Source organism: Hemicordylus capensis, chromosome 4 (assembly GCF_027244095.1).
Source record: "Hemicordylus capensis ecotype Gifberg chromosome 4, rHemCap1.1.pri, whole genome shotgun sequence".
In the NCBI taxonomy this organism is placed as follows: domain Eukaryota; kingdom Metazoa; phylum Chordata; class Lepidosauria; order Squamata; family Cordylidae; genus Hemicordylus; species Hemicordylus capensis.
Window position 1 is genome coordinate 285,961,039 of NC_069660.1, and position 18,157 is coordinate 285,979,195.

Genomic DNA, 18,157 nt, shown 5'->3' on the forward strand with positions numbered 1-18,157 from the left:
AAGTGGGGAAACCAACTCTCCATATAAGGTTCCTGTGCGGGGATGGGGGTGAGGGAGTGAGGGAGGTAAGGTGGCAAAACCCTCCCTATAATGGCTGAGCAGTCTTAGGCCTCCAAAGATGTGTGAATAAGGCAGACTCAAAATTAAGAGTAGCACACTTCCGCAACAAGGATTTATTAGATTAAAGGAAAAGGGTATGCAATAAGAACAACAGTCTTTTCATAAAACAGGTTGTAAGAGACAGTTTTTATCAACCTGTCAACACAGATTCCAAGTAATCAGTAAAGAAAAATAATTTCCCTGTGTGTAACTAACTTGGGCCTAATCTATTACTTACAGGCTGCGGCCTTCCCACGTCCCCAGCAGCTCTCAGCCTGCTGCTTCCTCAAGGCCCTCCTGGGACAGACTAACTAAGAGGACAAAGCTTTCTCTTCTTCAGTAGGTGGCTGTGTGGCTAGTTCCTGTCCAATTCTCGGGATTGGTCCTATTTTGAATTTCCCAGACTTTCCCCCTTATTAGGAAAGGCCTATCCTGCCAGCAGCTCTGAGTGAGGCCTAGTAGCCCCCGAAACCCTACCATCACTACAGATCCACTTAAGGAAAAGAGAGAGATTGAGAATCCTATGAATATTACTCAGTAAACTCTGTTTGTTAAATTGCACATTCTCCTTTATTGTATTTATTCCCTTTACCTAATGTCAGCCTTCAAGTCTAATGCCATGATTAGTAAGCTATATATAGTTCATTGCTTCCTATAAAGAAATGAGCAAGCACATTCCTTAAGGAGTCCAAATAAAACTGACTGTTTTCTGGATACACTTCCGAAGTTTTGTAACTTGCAAACTTGGAATCTAAATCTAAATTAGCCAGTTAGTTGACTAGGAAATGACAGGTCAAACTGAGATTATTTACTCTACTAAAGATACTAATTAACTAGCTGTTGTTGGCGAAGTGTACAAAACATCCAGAAGAGTTATATATGTCTTTTTGTGTGGCCTGGTATAGATGTTGCATTAGCTATCTATGAAGGATGAATTCTTTGGCTAACCTCTGTCCTTTTGTTTTGATAAGCTTTACCGTGTATTCATGCACAAACCCAAACAAGCATATATCTCTAGCACTTGGATATACTCTGATATCACTGGGTTGTAATCTCAAGATTCTTTCCTAACAGAACATTAGTTGTATGTACTTTGCTTTGTTGGTAGGAGATGTACACAGAGATAGCTGGCATGCAGAGATTTGGGGCTTTCTACATGGATTATCTGTACACAATGGAAAGCACCAGTGGCAAAGGTACTCAATTTCTTTGTTTGCTGCTTCTTTGAATAACAGAAACAAAGGCTTCTTCAGAGGCACCTGGTCCTTGACCAAGTGTCCTCAGATTTACCTTTAAGGGCCTAATTGAAGATCTTGAGAGATTTGTTGGAAATTCTGAATGAGCATGCTTGTTTGTCTACCCATCTAAGTCAGGTTTTATTTTGACTGACCTTTCCATATTAATGACCACAATAACATACTGGGTGGCCTCATAATGTGATTTGAATCTTGTATTATAGCCCTGATTATCGTCATTCAGTGTGGTATAGTTGCTTGAAAGTTTGATTTTAGATAGAGAGACCTAGGTTCAGATTCCTGCTCAGGCATGAAATTCACCTCAAGACAGTAGTTCTTTCTCAGCCCTATCCCACTTCATAGAATTGTTGGGAGAATAAAATAGGTGACAGAGAAAGGATCACCTTGAGCTTCTTCAAAGGAGGACATGTTAAAAATGCAGTAAACAGATTTGGTGTTTTGTTTTTTTAAAAAAAGCTTCTGATTCATAGGACCATCCTCTTTCTTACTAAATCTACCTATGCCATACTAAGATTGCCAGCCAAATCTTATGGTTGTTAATTTCAGGTTAAGTCCTACTAATTTATTAGGCACTTAGTCCTGTAAGTGTGCATGGGACAGCAGCTTGAATAAATCAGCCGAGGAGCAAGGCAAAGATGGCAGTACTACAAACAAAAAGCAACAACAGAAAACAGTGGATGTATAAAGAGGAATCAAATACAGTCCTGGTGTATTTTGAGCATGTGATCTTCATAGGGGATAAAATATTGACCACTATAGTGATGGTACATTACTTCCAAATGTTGGTCCATGATCCCATCAAAAGCAAATGCTCTCTTTTACTTAACTCTTCATCTGAAGCCTTTTCTTATCTAAGGAGTTCGCTTGGACTTATTTTACAGGTAAAAGTGCAGAATCTCATCTCTCCAGAGTAGGAGTCTAGTCTATTGCAGTCTTGCCTGCTAAATGCTGCAGTGATACAACACCCAACTGGGTGGCTATCATTATCAGTATCACACTCTGCTGTTTGAGTGGCATTACGTTTTAACATTAGGTGAAGCTCCCTGCCTTAAGCTTTGTAGCCTTTTAGTTAGCTTCTGTCTGCAGAATTCAAAGCAATTGTGGCGCATATGACCTATCAATCCTGTGCAACAGGATAATCTCACATTGCTTCCATATTGGGCTACATTACTTTTTTTCATAGGAATCTATGACCTGTTAGCTAAACATATACAGGATACCTTTGGATATCGCAGGGTAAATGTTGCATGGAAGTACTCCAGAAGTAAAAACACTGCTATTCAAGTGTAAAACCTAACCCGGAAAATGAGCTTAGGTTTCTGAGAACCAGCTCAGGCTGTTTATTCACCCAGTTGGGGATTTAGAAGTTAAACTTCCAACCCAGCAAATGAGCAGCCCATTCTGCTTCTCAATTGAACATCATGGGGAGAGTGGGTTAAGGGGAGAAGAACATGAGAAAGGATTAAAGAGCCTGTGATCCCTTGAGAAGCTGGAAGGTCCTGATTAAAAATGAAGCTGAGAGAGAGAGGTGTGCAGGTGGGGTGGCTGTCACTTCCTCCTTTTTGTCAGCCTCCTTGCCTGCAGCTGAGTCAGCACTGCTGCTGGCATCACTTCTTTTGGAGGCAGCTCCAAAGGCTCCCTCCTTTGCCTCCAAGGGTGCCCTTTGCTCACCTGCCTCCCTCCACCAAGTGCTTTCTTATCTGGCCTCTAGCACCTTTATTTTTTAAAAAATGCTTAAAAAACAGCTCAGGGTCTGCCTTCCTCAGTCTTTACTTGTTAGGAATGCAGCAGGTACTGTACACAGATCTGGTTATTGGGGGTAGTTTCAGTGCTTCACAGAGTTTTCTCTTTAAATTCCAACAGGAAAACCCTGGGAAAGACCAAAACTACCCTTGTGCTAATTAAGTTTGTGCACAGGGAGATGACCTGTGAAAAATCAAAGTCATAGAAGCCACACCCACAGTATTCAAAGGTCACCTGTATGTTTTAGGTGATAAAGGGATTAATTACAAAAATAGGATATTATAACTTGCATGTTACCATGACACAGTAGCACAAAATGATGTCTTAGGGGAACTATATATGTTCCTTTACCATGTCAGAAGTGCTGTTTTCCTCTCTACATGGGTGATGTAATTAGTACTGTAGAACGCTTGCAACTCATTCTGCATATGAGCTGAGGTAAAAAAACAACAACGCTAAATTTGCAAATTTTACATTTCTGAAAAATGGTTTCGCTTGCCATGTTACTTCAGCCTATGAAATTAAATGCTTTAAAACATTTCTGTCTGAAAGTAGTACAGAATTACCTACATGACTTTTTAATTGTCCATTTAATATTGGGAAAAACAGTCTTTACTGTTTGATATTTTGACCTTGTAATAACATTTTGTACAATTATATATTTAATTTTGGCATGTGATTGAAAGATAACTGCCAAGACAATTTAGCTTTGTCATCTTTATTGCCTCTTTAACGTCTCTGTGAGTATGCATGTGCTGATTATATGCCTCCTGGATAGAATTAACCTTTCAAGGTTCATCTATCTTTTAAAAAAGAAAAAAAAGAACAGTAGCAGTAGAATTGTTTTGGTTTGAAAATAGCCACCGAGTATGAACAGTAGTTTAATTTTACTATATCATGGTTTCATCTGTTTAATTTTAGTATTACATTTTGTATTACTATATAATCTGTTTTTAAAAGATTATATAAATGAATAAATCCCATAGTTAGAACATAAGAACAGTCCTGCTGGATTGGGCCCAAGGCCCATCTAGTCCAGCATCCTGTTTCACACAGTGGCCCACCAGATGCCACTGAAAGCCTACAGCAGGAGTTGAGGGCATGCCCTCCCTTGCAACTGGTACTCAGAGGCATCCTGCTTTGAGGCTGGAGGTGGCCTTCCGACTAGTAGCCATTGATAGACATCTCCTCCATGAAGTTATCCAAGCCCTTCTTAAACCATCCAGGTTGTACAGTTAAATAGAATGTAACCTTCATATCTTCTCCTACAAGATAGAGAAGCTCTTGTGTCCCAAAGAAGTTTATATGAAACTCTTTCTGATTTTTATAATGCATTTCTTCACTGAATGTTCTTTCTGATCTTCATAATGCATATCTGCCCAGAGGGTACCAGAAGTATTTGGCACAATCCACCCACAGCCTGAAAGCTGCTTGATATGCACTTTACTTTTGGGCTTCTTTGCAAGACATTTCTTATTAGAGGTGCTAGTTTTCCTGCAGTGTTTCTTGTGATGTTCCGAAAGTCATTGGTTGGAAATGAAGCATTGTTCAGGTTATTGAACTCCAGACAAATTGCAGCTTCTCAATGGTTTTTTAAAGGCCAACCCCTTGAGAAGTTGGAAAGCATTGTAAATAAGCATTGATCTCTAACCTCAGTGTTTATCAAGTAGCAATAAGAATTTGAACATTTGATTCTTAAGAATGTATATTTGTTTTCCATGCAGTCTTCACCCAGAAAAGTTGTTCAGAGTACTGATATTTTAGAAGACAACAACAACAATTATTATTTTATTCAATTTCTATACCGCCCTTCCAAAAATGGCCCTTCCAGAAATAGTAAAAAAATCAGATAAGATGAATCCCTGTCCCCAAAGGGCTCACAATCTAAAAGAAACATAAGATAGACACCAGCAACAGTCACTGGAGGTACTGTGCTGGGGATGATAGGGCCCTTCCACCATGCAGAATACAAAATGATTGTAGTTTAGCTTAAATATTCATCATATTTGTATACCAGGGCTCCTTTTGGAGGAGCAATCCCCTGTATAAATATCCAGTGAATGCATTGCAGTTTTCCCAGTCATATGTATGCATAACAAAACGCACCCTCACAGCTCAACTGTACTTTTGTACACTGCTGATAGCTTTCAAGGTGATCAGCAGTCAAAGATGCAGCTTGATGTGGAACCAGAACAACTCTTTCAATCACTTAAGTGGTCTCTTAAACTTTTGGGCGGAATGGATTTGGGAAGAAAAAATTAACTGCATGTGCTATTTATCTTTTGTGGATGGTTCAAAAACCTAATTTAAAGATACTTGTTATGTAACAGTGATTAAGAGCATGAGCATTGAGCTTGAAGTTTCTGGTTCAAATGTCTGTTAATGTTACCATTAGCATCTATTTTATTTCATAATAGTGGGAGGAGATCTGGTCTTGTGGTAGCAAGCATGAATTATCCCCTTTGCTAAGCAGGGTCTGAATGGGAGACTACATGTGTGAGCACTGTAAGATATTCCCAGTAGGGGATGGGTTTGCTCTGGAAAGAGCATCTGCATGCTTGCATGCAGAAGGTTCTAAGTTCTGTTCCAGATAGGACCGGGAGAGACTCCTGCCTGTTATCTTGGAGGAGCTGCTGCCAGTCTGTGTAGACAGTACTGAGCTAGATGGACCAATGGTCTGACTCTGTATATAGCAGCTTCTTATGGTTCTATCAACCTTCCTAGTTGTAGTTCTTCAGGTCTGGTGCAAACAGCATATTGGGAGGATCAGGTCCAAAATATGCATAAAAGAAGCTTCCCGTGAAAAATGAGTACGTATTAATGATCTTGCATGGACAGTACTGCTTAGTTCACCACCACAGCAGTTTATTGGATACTGAAGAAACATAGTAGAGTTAGGGCCAAATTACATGTGATACAAGAACAGTAGTGGCTGGTAAGTGCTGCTCCAGCGGGGCAGTGAGGGTGGGAAAACACTGCTTTAAACAGTGGCAAATGTCCCCACTGCCCTTACTCGAAATACTCTACAGGGCGTAGGCACCCGACCCAGCATTCTGTGGTCAGGCTGCCCTGCCCCCCCTGCTCAGATGACTGCTCAGATGACTTCCACGCATGCATGAATACTATTTGAGGGGTTAGTACAACTCAAACCTGCTGTAATAATCCGTCAAATGATCTCTGTGCATGTGTGGAGACCAACTGAGCACTGGGGATGGGTAGCCTGTTCATGGGATTCTGGGTTAGACACTCCACTCCAGAGCATTTTGAGTATGAATGGCAGGTAAGTTTGCCACTGTTTAAAATGGTATTTTCCCACCCTCACCCTGGAGCGGTGCTCATTGGCTGCTACTGCAAAGGGTTATGTAAGCAGGTGGAAGAAGAATCCTACCAAGTTGTTCAGGCATCTCTGGTGGGGTAGTGTTCAGCCTCATGTCATTTTCCTGATTTAACTCACTTCTCAAAGCTGCCATTGGGTGGATGGCGGGGGTGGGGGGATACTTCAGTTTCATGGAGAAAAGTACAGCGGAAAGGATTCATCACCCCTCCCACTGCCAGACAAAATTGGTACTCCTTCTCCGCCCTGTGGCTGCATTTGGATGAAAGAAACATTGCCGGCAGTGGGTGGGTTTGTAAATGGTGCTTCAGCATTTTCATAGTGCACTTTACTGTAAAAAAAATAAAATGCTGTGTTTTTAGTGTCTGGAAATCAGCCAGATGTGACTTCAGTGAAGATTGAAGATTTTGGAAGTGTTCAGGAGATGTCTACAAAAGGCCTTATTGTAGGCCCTCTCAGTCTTCGTCTTGATAGCAGTGCTGTGCACAGGATTATGAAAATGATTGTTTGTGCTCTAGAACATGAATACGAGCCATATAGCAAGATGAAGCAAGGTATGTGGCTTGTTCTTTATTTTTAAAGTATATATTTTTCAAGTAAAGTAGATGAGTTTCAGTAGTAATAGTGTGTGTAGTAATAGTGTGTGTGGAAAAGGGGAAATTTCAGCCTTATAAATGTTGGCTGTGACAGCAGTGCAAATGGAATCTGTATTCCATTGCTGTGTCCTTTATCTGGCCAGTTCAGTGTCTGTTTTGAGATACAGGTGGTCCTCATTATTCACGGTAGTTTTGTTCTTACCAATTTCCGCAGATAATGAACCCATGAATAAAGAAACCTTAATCCTATGGGGATTGGAGGGGTTAGGTTCCTAAGCACACAAGTGTGCTGGAAATCACATGAAAAATCACAGAGGGAGCAGAAATAAACACAGTGCCTTGCTCTCCAGCTCTTCAACTTTTTAACAATGCTCCCTAAACTTCTAAATTGTCTGATTTTTGTTCCTTTTAAAGGTTTTTTAAAAAAAACAAAACAGAAAAGAGTCACAAAATTGCACTATCAAGTGGTGGCAGGAAATGACATCAGAAGTCATTTCCGATCACTCAAGAACAGTAGATAGGCTAAAATTAACCTATTTTTGCCCCACTAATAAACAAATAGGGTCCCTATGACCCAACTGTGGATACCTGAAACGGTGGGTGCCACATGTATTTATTTGCAGTGCCTTTGGAGAGGCAAAGATAGGATGTGCTGTCATGACAGACATGTCTCAGAGAGGAATGAAACCCTGACTAAAGCATGTCGGTCTGAAATTGATAAGGTGAACATTATTGAGCTGTGGTGGAATTTCGAAGGCGAATGTATTTGAAAATATATACAGGACACTTTTTAAGTATGAAACTTGATACAGAAAATTATTTTTGCACTACAAAATTCCTAAATTTAAAGGAGGACACAATTATACATGCTGCATTGATAAAAATAAAATAGTAGTTGCAGGTGACAATTCACTCTGGTTGTTATACTCAGCTGGTGTAATTGTAATGTGTTATAGATTTTGTAGATGGAACTAAAGCTATGCCAAGCCCAGAAGAAGTATCAGCTTTGGAAGAATATATTCCAACTCGAATCACAAGCTTTACCATTCTGAAATGCACTGTTACAATCCCTATGGCTGAATTCAACTTGCTGGGCCATTTGCTGCCTGTAATAATGGGTCAAAAGGTACTATATGTTGTCTGTTATTAATTAGATTTGTGTGTGTGTGTATTAAAACTAATTTCATAAAGGTTAACATAATGTGTGGACATTATACACATATTGTATATACAGTATTACAAAAAGGTCTATGCAAACATAAGGCTAGGTCAGATGCCACGCGAAGCCAAGATTAAATCTTGGTTTTATGCATAATCTTTCAGCCTTGGGAGTGCGTGCTCCCTCCTGCTGCCTGTGCACGTCAGAAGTTGACTTCTTCAGATTGTTGGAATGCTGTCCATGCTGTAGATAAAATGGTTAACATTTTGAAAACACTGAGGCACATTGAGAGCAGTCATAAAAATGCGAGGGAGGCTGCCTTGGAAATATGCAAAGGACATAGGACACTTGAAATCCGGAAGGGAAGAGGGAAAGAGAGTAGCACAAATTCAGCCTCCATCTCTGTCTCCGTCTTGGAATGGAGGACATTCATCTGGTAACAAAAATCCTTTCAGTCATGGGTTACTTCCAACTCCAAACCCACTTCCAATCCCAGCTGCAAGGGAGATGAATAAGATAGTACAATGGGGATCTAATACTTATTATTCTTCATCCCCTAGGAATTCTAGAAATCCCCAAAATTCCTTTACAAATTATTCAGGTTCATTTCCATGGAATTGTCCAGGACAATTTTCAGCTCCACCTCTATTAAACCCTGTGGTAACAAGCTAGTCATGGTTGGTTATGATGTTCAAAATGACCAATCCTGGCTTAATCTAACAAAAGTCTTTGAAATAAACAGTGGTCTGAGCCCAACATTTGAAGTTCAGTTCAGAGCAGGCAGGGGAAGAGGAGGTACAGGCTCCTGAGGCTGGTTAATGAGGGGCAAAGCCAAAATTTATTCTTGGCTCTGTGTGGCGTTGGTCTGCAAACTTATACTGAAATTTTAGATTTGGAAATGTATGACTTAATTTTTTTAAACATTTGGGATGTGTTAAATTAGATTATATTTTTCTCTTCCATATATTCCCTGAAGAGTTCAAGCAGCTTTGTACATACTACAAATCTTCAGCCTTTACGTCCTCTGCCTTGTATCCAGATATTGGTGGACAAGATTGTCCTGGAACACTCTGTGCCAATGTATGCAGAACAGCTTGTGCAAACTGTCAGCAGCCTTAGCCAGCCATCTGATAACTTACTTCACTATTGCTATGCACACTGCTATCTTAAGGTAAAAAAAAAGTTGATGTTCCTTTAGTACAATGAAAATAGCTGTGCCTTCTGAGAACTATACAGATTTTTTTTGTTGAGTTCATATAATTATACAGGCATGTTTTGCATGCAAGGAGCCCCAGGTTCAGTCTCTGGCATCTTCAGGTAAGGTTGGAAAAGATCCCTGTCTAAAACCCAGTGAGCCATAGCCAGTCAGTGGAGACAACCACAGTGACGCTTGTGGAAGGAGTTCCAGCAACCAGTAGTGGCAAAACTACTGCTAGTGATTGAAGAGCTTGTGAAAGGAATAATGCAACGTGTTGCACCTCTTCTGTTAGTAAAAGAATGACTTTGGAGCAGAGCTTACTTTCTCTGCATAACAACTCTGCATAACCTCCTCCTGCTGACATAACTGCATTACTGCTAATGGTAGAAACCTCCTAGATACCTCCTAGTGTAGGCAATGCTGACCTAGATGGACCAGAGATCTGATTCTATACAAGGTGGTTTTTTATGGTAATTTTTTGTTGAATTTGTTTCATATTTTTGTTTAGTAGGCCTTTCTATGCCTGTGTTGTGCCTTTTACGGGAACTTACTTGCTTACCTCACTCATTTCTAAAGCATGGGGGGAGGGGATGGGGGGAGTTGGTTATAAAAATTGAAACATGGTGTGGGTGTAAAAATGTTTACAGGAGACCTTTGTCTTTCACAGGTTCCCTCATTGCGGTTTCATCTATTTGCAGCCCCCCTGCCTACATACCAATTCAGTTATTGTGGGAATAGTTTTGCTTATTTGTGGTTTTCTACCCCTGCGATAACTGAATTTACATTCACGTGTGGCACCTCTTTAAACCTCCCAGGAGAGTGGCCTTTAAGCAGGGAGAGTGGCCTTTAAATCACCACTCTCCCTGATGCCCAGCTGGCACACCCTGGAGACTTGAGACGGCACGAGTGGCTGGGTGGCTTCCCCACTGCCTATTTAAGCATTCTGATGCTTAAAGAGACATCAGAGAAGGCACCCAGCCACTCATGCCACCTTGGTAAGCCTCCCTGCACACCAGCAGGGCTGTGGGGAGAGTGGCCTAGCTGCTGGGTAGGAAGGATTTAAGAGACAGTGCGGGTGGCTGGGACCCTCTTTAATGGTCCCAGCCATGTGCGCTGCCTGAGTGTGAAACCTAACCCCATCTTTGGGGTTAGGTTTAGCACTCAGATATTACAGATTCACTTTTTGTAACAGTTTCTCAGAACGGAACCCTCAAGAAAAATGAATGCCTCCTGTACTGATAATTTATGTTGTGGCACAGCTTGATCTTCTGGTGTGTTTTTGTTTTTGTTTTTTTCAGATTTTTGGTTTTCAGGCAGTGCTGTCTTCATTGGATGTTAATGGATCTTACAGCTTGCCAGCTTCAGTTGTTCTCCCATTCAGTACTGCTGCTTATGGCAAAGTGCTTTCGCTTCCTAAATATTGGTGAGTATGATCTGCCCAATATGAAATACTACCAAACACTCTACATTACAGGTATTATCTGTTAATTTTTTTTTAATATATATATATATATATATATCTCCCCCAATATTTAGTAGTACATATTGGTTTGAATCTAGAGTTATACAGGAATAAGGCTGTCTGATTTTTCAGCTGTTCCCCCCTTCCCCCGTACAGTCCCTGATTTCCTGTACCAAATCCCATAACTTCATAGTGTTCCCCAACCATTGGGCTGTAATGGGGGAAGGGAGGGTGGCACAAAAGCTTAATTTATTGAGAAAACTTCTGCTCATGCAGCTCTGGATCAAATTCATTGATTTCCTGTGCGCGCGTGTGTGTGTGTGTGTGTGTGTGTGTGTGTGTGTGTGTATATATATATATATATATACACACACATACACACACACACACATCGCTAATCCCATGTGTGGCAGCTCTCGTGAGAGTTTGTGAGCAGCTGCCTGGGGGATAGCAGCGGGGACAACAATGGCAGCAGCCAGTTGGCTGGAAGAGGTGGTGGCTGGCCGGTGGGAGCAGGCGGCAGCGGCGGGTGGCCTAGCTGCTGGAAGGAGGCAGCCGCTATTGGGAGTGGGCGGGAGGAGGTGGCGGGCTGGCTTTCCAGCCAGCCCGCCAGCCAGAAAGCATGGGCGGCGGGGCGGAGAAGAAGTGGGCTGGGCAGCTGGCCACCAGCCAGAAACCACGGGGTGGGGGCGAGAAGCGAGCAGGGGAGAGAGGAAGTGGGTCGGGGCAGCCTGCCCGCAAGAAAGTGCTGGGTGGGGGGAGAAGTGGCTGGTCGGCCAGAAAGCTGGGTGTGCGGGGGGTGGGGGGGGCGGCAGCTGCAGTGGTTGGGCCAGCCGGAGGCACAGATGTTCTGTGCCCGGCCCAGCTAGTATATTATAAAATTGCAGATCCGGCCATATCAATAAGGTGATGATTACTATCCAGAAAGTCTTGTATGTTAGAGATTTAAATCAAAATGCTTCCTGGTAATAGATTGTTATAGACTTGATTCTTTCTAACATAAATACAATAACCTATATGTTGACACCAAATCAAGTGTGTTGAAAATCTTTTGCTCAAATCGGTATTGCCTAAGTATGAGGCTTTATATCAGTTGCAACATCATGTTAGGTCACTGGTTGGAGATTTGTGTGAGTATCAGTAAGTCCTTCATTCACTGAATTTTTAAATTCTATTTTAATCCAGGTAGTAGTAGCAGCAGCAGCAGCAGCTATTAACAATTTGCAAGGTTATGTTTTACCCATCCTCTCTTTCTCCCTTTAGATAGATCTTAGATTTGTTTGAACCTACATTTATGTAGATTTGGCTGATATAGTATATATACAATGGACTGTTTATATATACTGCTCAGGGAAGTTTAAAGGATACACTGCTTTGTGATCAATAACCATTCTTCTTAACAAACACGTTATTGTAATTGGTACACCACCAGGGGGTGGTAGCTTAATTTTTCTTGGTCATCTGTTGTTTTTCGTACTTCACAAAATGACAGTTCTTTAATTGAAATTATTTGCTTTTCATTCTTTCAACTATCCTTTTGCTAAGGCAAGGAAGCTCTTCAGTGCAATAGTTGAGACTTTGAACTGACAGTAATGGTGAGGATACTATTTCTCTTTCTTGAGAAGGATATGAAAAACTAAACTAAACAATCTGAAAATCAAAGTTTTTCAGATTGCTGTCTTTGGCCCCTGTCCAGAGGAACCTCTTTGCATGCATGGATGTATGTGCAGGTAGTTGGGCAAGCTCCTATTCAGAAAATGGCCTGCATCCCTGCACATTTCTCTGATGATGGATCCCTAGTAAATAAAAAACACTTAAATGCTATATAAGTGATGTTGATGCCGAAACAAATTTTACAGTATGTTAATGTGCAAATCAGCCATGTCTTGCATTTAAGAACTTTAGTTATCTAGATTTTTGAATACTTGTCCAAGATATATTTGTATGTTTTGGGGCTGGTACTTAGCTACTGTGGGACATGGGTACAATAAGGTGATACATACCTGAGACAGAACAGATGCATTGGTTCAGTAGGGAAAAGAGCAAATATAAATAAGATTAATCTTCATTAAAATAAAGTACTTTTTGCAGCTCAGTGAAACTGTTGAGCTGATTTAAATCATTGCCTTTTAATTTTGTTTTCCTTATACATTTTTTTAATGATAACATTAATTTATGCTAAGAACATAAACCAAAAAATAATAATTTGAGGATAATGAAGTAGAAATAAATGATTACAGCAGCCACCTTGTTAAATGAAGTGTAGTATGAAGTGAATAAAACGCCAGATGAAATACATCAAATAGCACTTGAACTAAATCGAAATCAGCATGAGGACTGAGAGCTTCATTGAAGTCGTGCAATGAGTGGGAACTAGTCTGGTAGAATAACCTGGTAATGTCATTAAACTTCAGCTTTTTTAAAAAAAAAATTATACCACCTGCTTTATTTGGATTTTGAGATTTCACATTCCAGAGTTGCTTAAAGTACACACATCTGATGATACATATGTTCTATATACACAACAGGCCATAGTTTTTAAAAACAAAGACATTTTATGAACTGTTATGGAATCCCCTAGGTAGTATGTTTTGAGTTAGCAGTGAAAATCTCAACTTTATTTCGGACATAAATCTGCAACATAGCTTTCATTTTTCGTGTTTAAAAATAATTCCAAACTATATACATCCAATATATGGTATTACTGTAATATTTGCACTTTTCAAAATGTATTTGAATAAGTTAGGTAACATACTTTCATTGCCTAGATAAAATAACATCATTAGAAATGGATGATATTAGCTGCAGTACTGAAATCAACAGCAGAACATTCTGCTAAAGAATATGCTACTTTTAACTCTTGCATATCATACTGGTTGGATATATTGGTGCAATAAATAAATTTTAATGTTTGGAAACATGAGTTGGTTACTGTGAGAAAAGTATCGTATTAATTACTACATTTGATACTACCAAAGCTTCAGATTTAATTTCTGAATGCTTGAATTCCTGCTTGCTGTGGAAAAGCAAACTGACTTACTGAAGTACAGTTGGTGTGCAGAAACAAAAAAGGGACAGGCTCACTATTGTGCTTGCAGAGCATATAACTCCAGCTGAAGCAAGCAAGTCCTTCAGATTGCATGATACCTATTTATAGATTGGTTGATCGCCACCTGTAATACAGACATTCACCAGAGAGAAATGAAAAAGGTGGGAATTGTGGAATTAGCTTGTAAATGGACCCATAATGGTATTTTGCTCTGTGCCACTCTTCACTTCATTAAGAACAGAATTCAGGCAGTGTTAGAGCAGTTGGCTAAGAATTGATCCTCTCACCTTACTCAGTTCCAGTTATTACTCCATTCCAGTTATGCTATACTGAGCTCCCCTGCTCTAGGAAGCCACATGTCATATGTCCAGTTTCTTAATGAAAGAAGCTCTCGCTGTATATATTTCAGTTGCAGTGTGTTACCTTATTCCACTGCAGTGGGGCTGCTTTAGCAGTAGAAGCAGTGTGTGAACCTGAGACCCACTAAGGCCAGCAGCAAGGTTGCTCTTGAGATTGCCTAGAACAGCAGTGAAACCCTAGGCAGGGAAGCACTTTCCTGTATGGAGGAGTGAGGAAGCATAAGCATGTCCCACCCTCTGAAGAATGCTGGATTAGGCACTTCAGAGCAAAAGCATGGTGTATTTATTCCGACAAATGCTATGGCACACCCATGTTACCTGACTGATTATTCCTGCTGGTTGTGTAAGTAATTTTGTTACCTGGGAGGCCCAGTTACCACAAACCAAACAAGGATGATTGAAGGAAGCAAAATCACCATTTATTGAAAAACCAGCGCTGGTGGCCCCTCTCTGAGCTTAACAGCTAGTCAGAGAGACGTGCGCAGCTGCCTTTGTTTCAGTTTTTTAATACTTTGGCATTATTACATAGCTGGGCGTCAACATTCAGCCCTGGGGACCAATCACATTATTACACATCGTATACATTCTTGCATATGCATTCGATTTCACAGAAGGAAGCTAGAGATAACTAACAAAGGCACTTCCTCATACCTTAAGGTTAGCCCACTTCAACCTATCACACGACGCCATGTTAATGAGGAGCCGTGCATCATTGTCCGTCATATTACAAATATTATAATCATTGCTAATTAGACAAGCATTCCCTAGTACAATGAAACCTTTTTCTACTGCCTATTGATAAGCGAAACCGTCTTCCTTCTTCTTCTAGCCAGATGTCCTTGAGGTGTTATTTTACAGGCCTTTGCTTTTTCAGGAGATACAAGGAAAGGGGGGCTCTTCCCCCTCTAGCTTGTCAGCAAATTTATGGCTTTACAGCTCGCAATTTGGCAAGGCAACTTGCAGACTCTATTAACCATTTCTTGACCAGTGCAAACCTGAGTTCTGTCTCACACTTTTGCAAAGACACTTTCCCATTCCATGAGAACAAAGTAATTACAAAGCAGCTTTCAGAAAAGGCATTTCCCCCTCATTCCACAATTTGAAGTCAATTCCAGGCTTCCTACTAGTTTGCAGTTACTTTGTGTGGTATTTTGTTTTTATCAACTCAAAAACAAATCCTGAAGATATTATCTTAATATTAGTTAGTTTGTTTTATTCATTTATAAAATATTCTTCATTTTAAAAAGTGGTGAATGATATGTAAATATATTTAAAGTAATAAGAATTTCAGTTCAATATATCTCAGCTTTAGGTTTATTTTGCCCAAAATTTGGAAGGCTAATGCAGTGCTTTATATTCATTCACAAATTTTTAGCTCAGCAAGCAGAGTCATCTTCTATGTGCTGTTGCTGGACTCAAGCCCAGAATGGAAAGCTATTTCTCTATCCGTAGGTTCCAGGTTTTTGTTTTTCGGTGCAGCCTTGAACATTTTCTCTTGATCTCACATATCAGATAGAGTTACAATAATTTTTCCTCTGAGACTAGAGCTTCTGGACTTCTTATATGTTGTGATTAGAATTCTGAATGTCCAGATGTAACACAACAATTTAAATATTTTCCAAAGAGCAGAAATACCAGTTGTCTCCCTTCTCACAGTTACAGCCAAATGATTATATTATTGACTTTGGTTCATGTCGTATGTTAGGTTTTCAATGTATTGTTTCCCCTGCATATTAAAATATGCTTGGTGTTTCAAAATATGTATTGGATACAGGTGTACACATTAGGAAAATCCTGATTGGTCAAGGCTTACTGAGTTGTTTTCTCATAATGTAAAAAGCTGCCCTAACATACAGTTGCTAAAAATTCAGTGGTGCACAGTTTAAATAAAAAAATTTAACACCCAGTTTTTCATAATACTACCTAGTTAGATGGCAGTGTATTCTGTTGTATTATCTGTTTATACTTGATTTGTATCCTTATCTTAAATCTATGTTGAGTTATGTTCCACTGATAACTGTGAGTTATGTTATACTTTGAGTTATGTTCCACTGTGGAAGCTGTTGTAGAGATAAATGCATCTGAACAACAGTATTGTTTTCAAGGGCAGCATCTGAAGAACTATATAAAACAGAACTTACAAAGGTGTTTTCTTTTTATTGCACCTATGTTAACTAGATATTGCACATAAATCAAAATAAAGACCAAGGCTCTGCCCCCAGGTTTACAATGTAAAAGACTAGACACATAAGGGGAGTAGTGGGGGAAGGCAGGAAGCAGAAGATTAACTTGAGAATGCAAGATGGAAGAGGTGAGTTTTTAACCTGCATTTAAATTTAGTTGGGCAAGGGCTGTTCTTCCCTTGCTAACATTGGTTGTTGTTGATGATTGATTGATTGATTTACTTACATACATACATACATACATACATTTATATCTTGCTCTTCCTCCAAGGAGCCCAGAGCGGTGTATTACATACTTAGGTTTCCCCTCACAACAACCCTGTGAAGTAGGTTAGGTTAGGTTATTAGTAGGTAATAGTTTATGGGTGATGCTCTTTTGGCTTTTGTTTGGGGCCAGATCGTCTTTTTGCCGCCTCTCTGCAGCCACAGCAAAAAGGTTTAGAACAAACTGATTCATTAAAAATTAAAAAATTGCCAGAGTTAGATGGCATTCATCAATTTCAAGAACTGAAATGTAAAGTTACTGACCTTTTTAAAACAAAAAGCATGCAACATATTGGTAATATCAATTGAAAGACAGCAAACACAATTCCATTTTTCAATTTTTAAAAGGGCTCTAAGGGTTAGCGATGACCAGATCCAGGATCTCATAACATTTTGAGATTGACTGGAAGTAAGTTGATAAGTGGTGCATCTGCGTGAGATGAAAATTGACCAGCCACATTCTGAAGCAGTTGAAGCATCCCAATAGTCTCCTGAACAATAGACAATATTGCTTCTTTTTGCATGTTATACCCATTAGTTCTTAGTATGTACCAATACAATTTTTTGTCCTTGGTATCACCTTGAAGCTCTGGCAATATACTTGTTAATAGAAAGAGGTAGGCATGTGCACGGACCGGTTCGGAGGCCATTCTAAAGTTAACGTTAACTTCAGCGAGCTGAAGAACTGAAGAACTCCCTGAAGAACTCCCTGCCGTCCGCTCGCTTCCCCGGCTCAGCTTCAAATGGCTTCTAGGAAGCCTTTTGCGCAGGCGCGCAAAAGGCTTCCTAGAAGCCATTTGCAGCCGAGCCGGGGAAGGGGACGGGGTCGGCAGGAGAGCTCTCCTGCCGACCGCCTGTGTATTGGAAGGGAAGGGGTGGCAGGGGTCCTGGGTCCAAGTAGGGGGCGGCCGCCAGCCGAGACACGGGGGTATTGAAGAGCCGGGCGGCAGGGACTGGGAGCTACCCTGCCGCCCGATTGCAATTGAAGCCAGAAACACGAGGAGAAACGCGTGCCGCCGGAGGAGGGGGAATGAAGCGGGCGGCAGGGAGGTATGCCGCCCGCTTACTCGAATATATACTTCAGAATTCTTGAAGGGGTGAGTAAAGCCCCCCCTCACTCTTTTGGAACCCCCCACCCAGTGCCGGACCGCAGCTCCGCGGTTCCGTGCACACCCCTAGAAATAGGTTGGTAGTGATGGAGAATCTTTCAGATTAAAAAAAAGTAGGTGTTAATTAAAATGAGATATTTTAAATAGCATGGTGGTCTGAAAGCTATCGCTTTGAGTTCTCCTGAGAAAATAAAATAAATATGCTTGAAGAGCAGAAAGAATGAAGCTGCAATGGATAATACTCCTGACTTGGAAAATTGTTAAAGAATGTTAGGATAGATTTATAAGATGCTCTGACTTGCTTATGATCTAATTGTGATCTTGTGCAGAGGGCACACTAAAATGT

At 40.5% G+C, this 18,157-nt stretch overlaps 1 protein-coding gene across 12 annotated transcripts in view; it reads left to right on the top strand.

Moving 5' to 3' along the window:
* VPS13B (vacuolar protein sorting 13 homolog B) overlaps positions 1 to 18,157 on the top strand; it is a 714,157-nt gene that overhangs the window by 110,501 nt on the left and 585,499 nt on the right. For 11 of the 12 annotated variants that reach the window (XR_008306071.1, XR_008306070.1, XM_053245163.1 and 8 more), the window contains 5 exons: positions 1,208 to 1,295; positions 6,795 to 6,986; positions 7,985 to 8,154; positions 9,164 to 9,358; positions 10,684 to 10,808. Coding sequence is in view for 10 of the 12 variants with exons in the window: in XM_053245163.1 (XP_053101138.1) it covers positions 1,208 to 1,295; positions 6,795 to 6,986; positions 7,985 to 8,154; positions 9,164 to 9,358; positions 10,684 to 10,808 (770 nt within the window). In the remaining 2 variants the exon portion in view is untranslated. The remainder of the gene's footprint in view (positions 1 to 1,207; positions 1,296 to 6,794; positions 6,987 to 7,984; positions 8,155 to 9,163; positions 9,359 to 10,683; positions 10,809 to 18,157) is intronic. The other variant, XM_053245152.1, reaches the window with a different exon arrangement.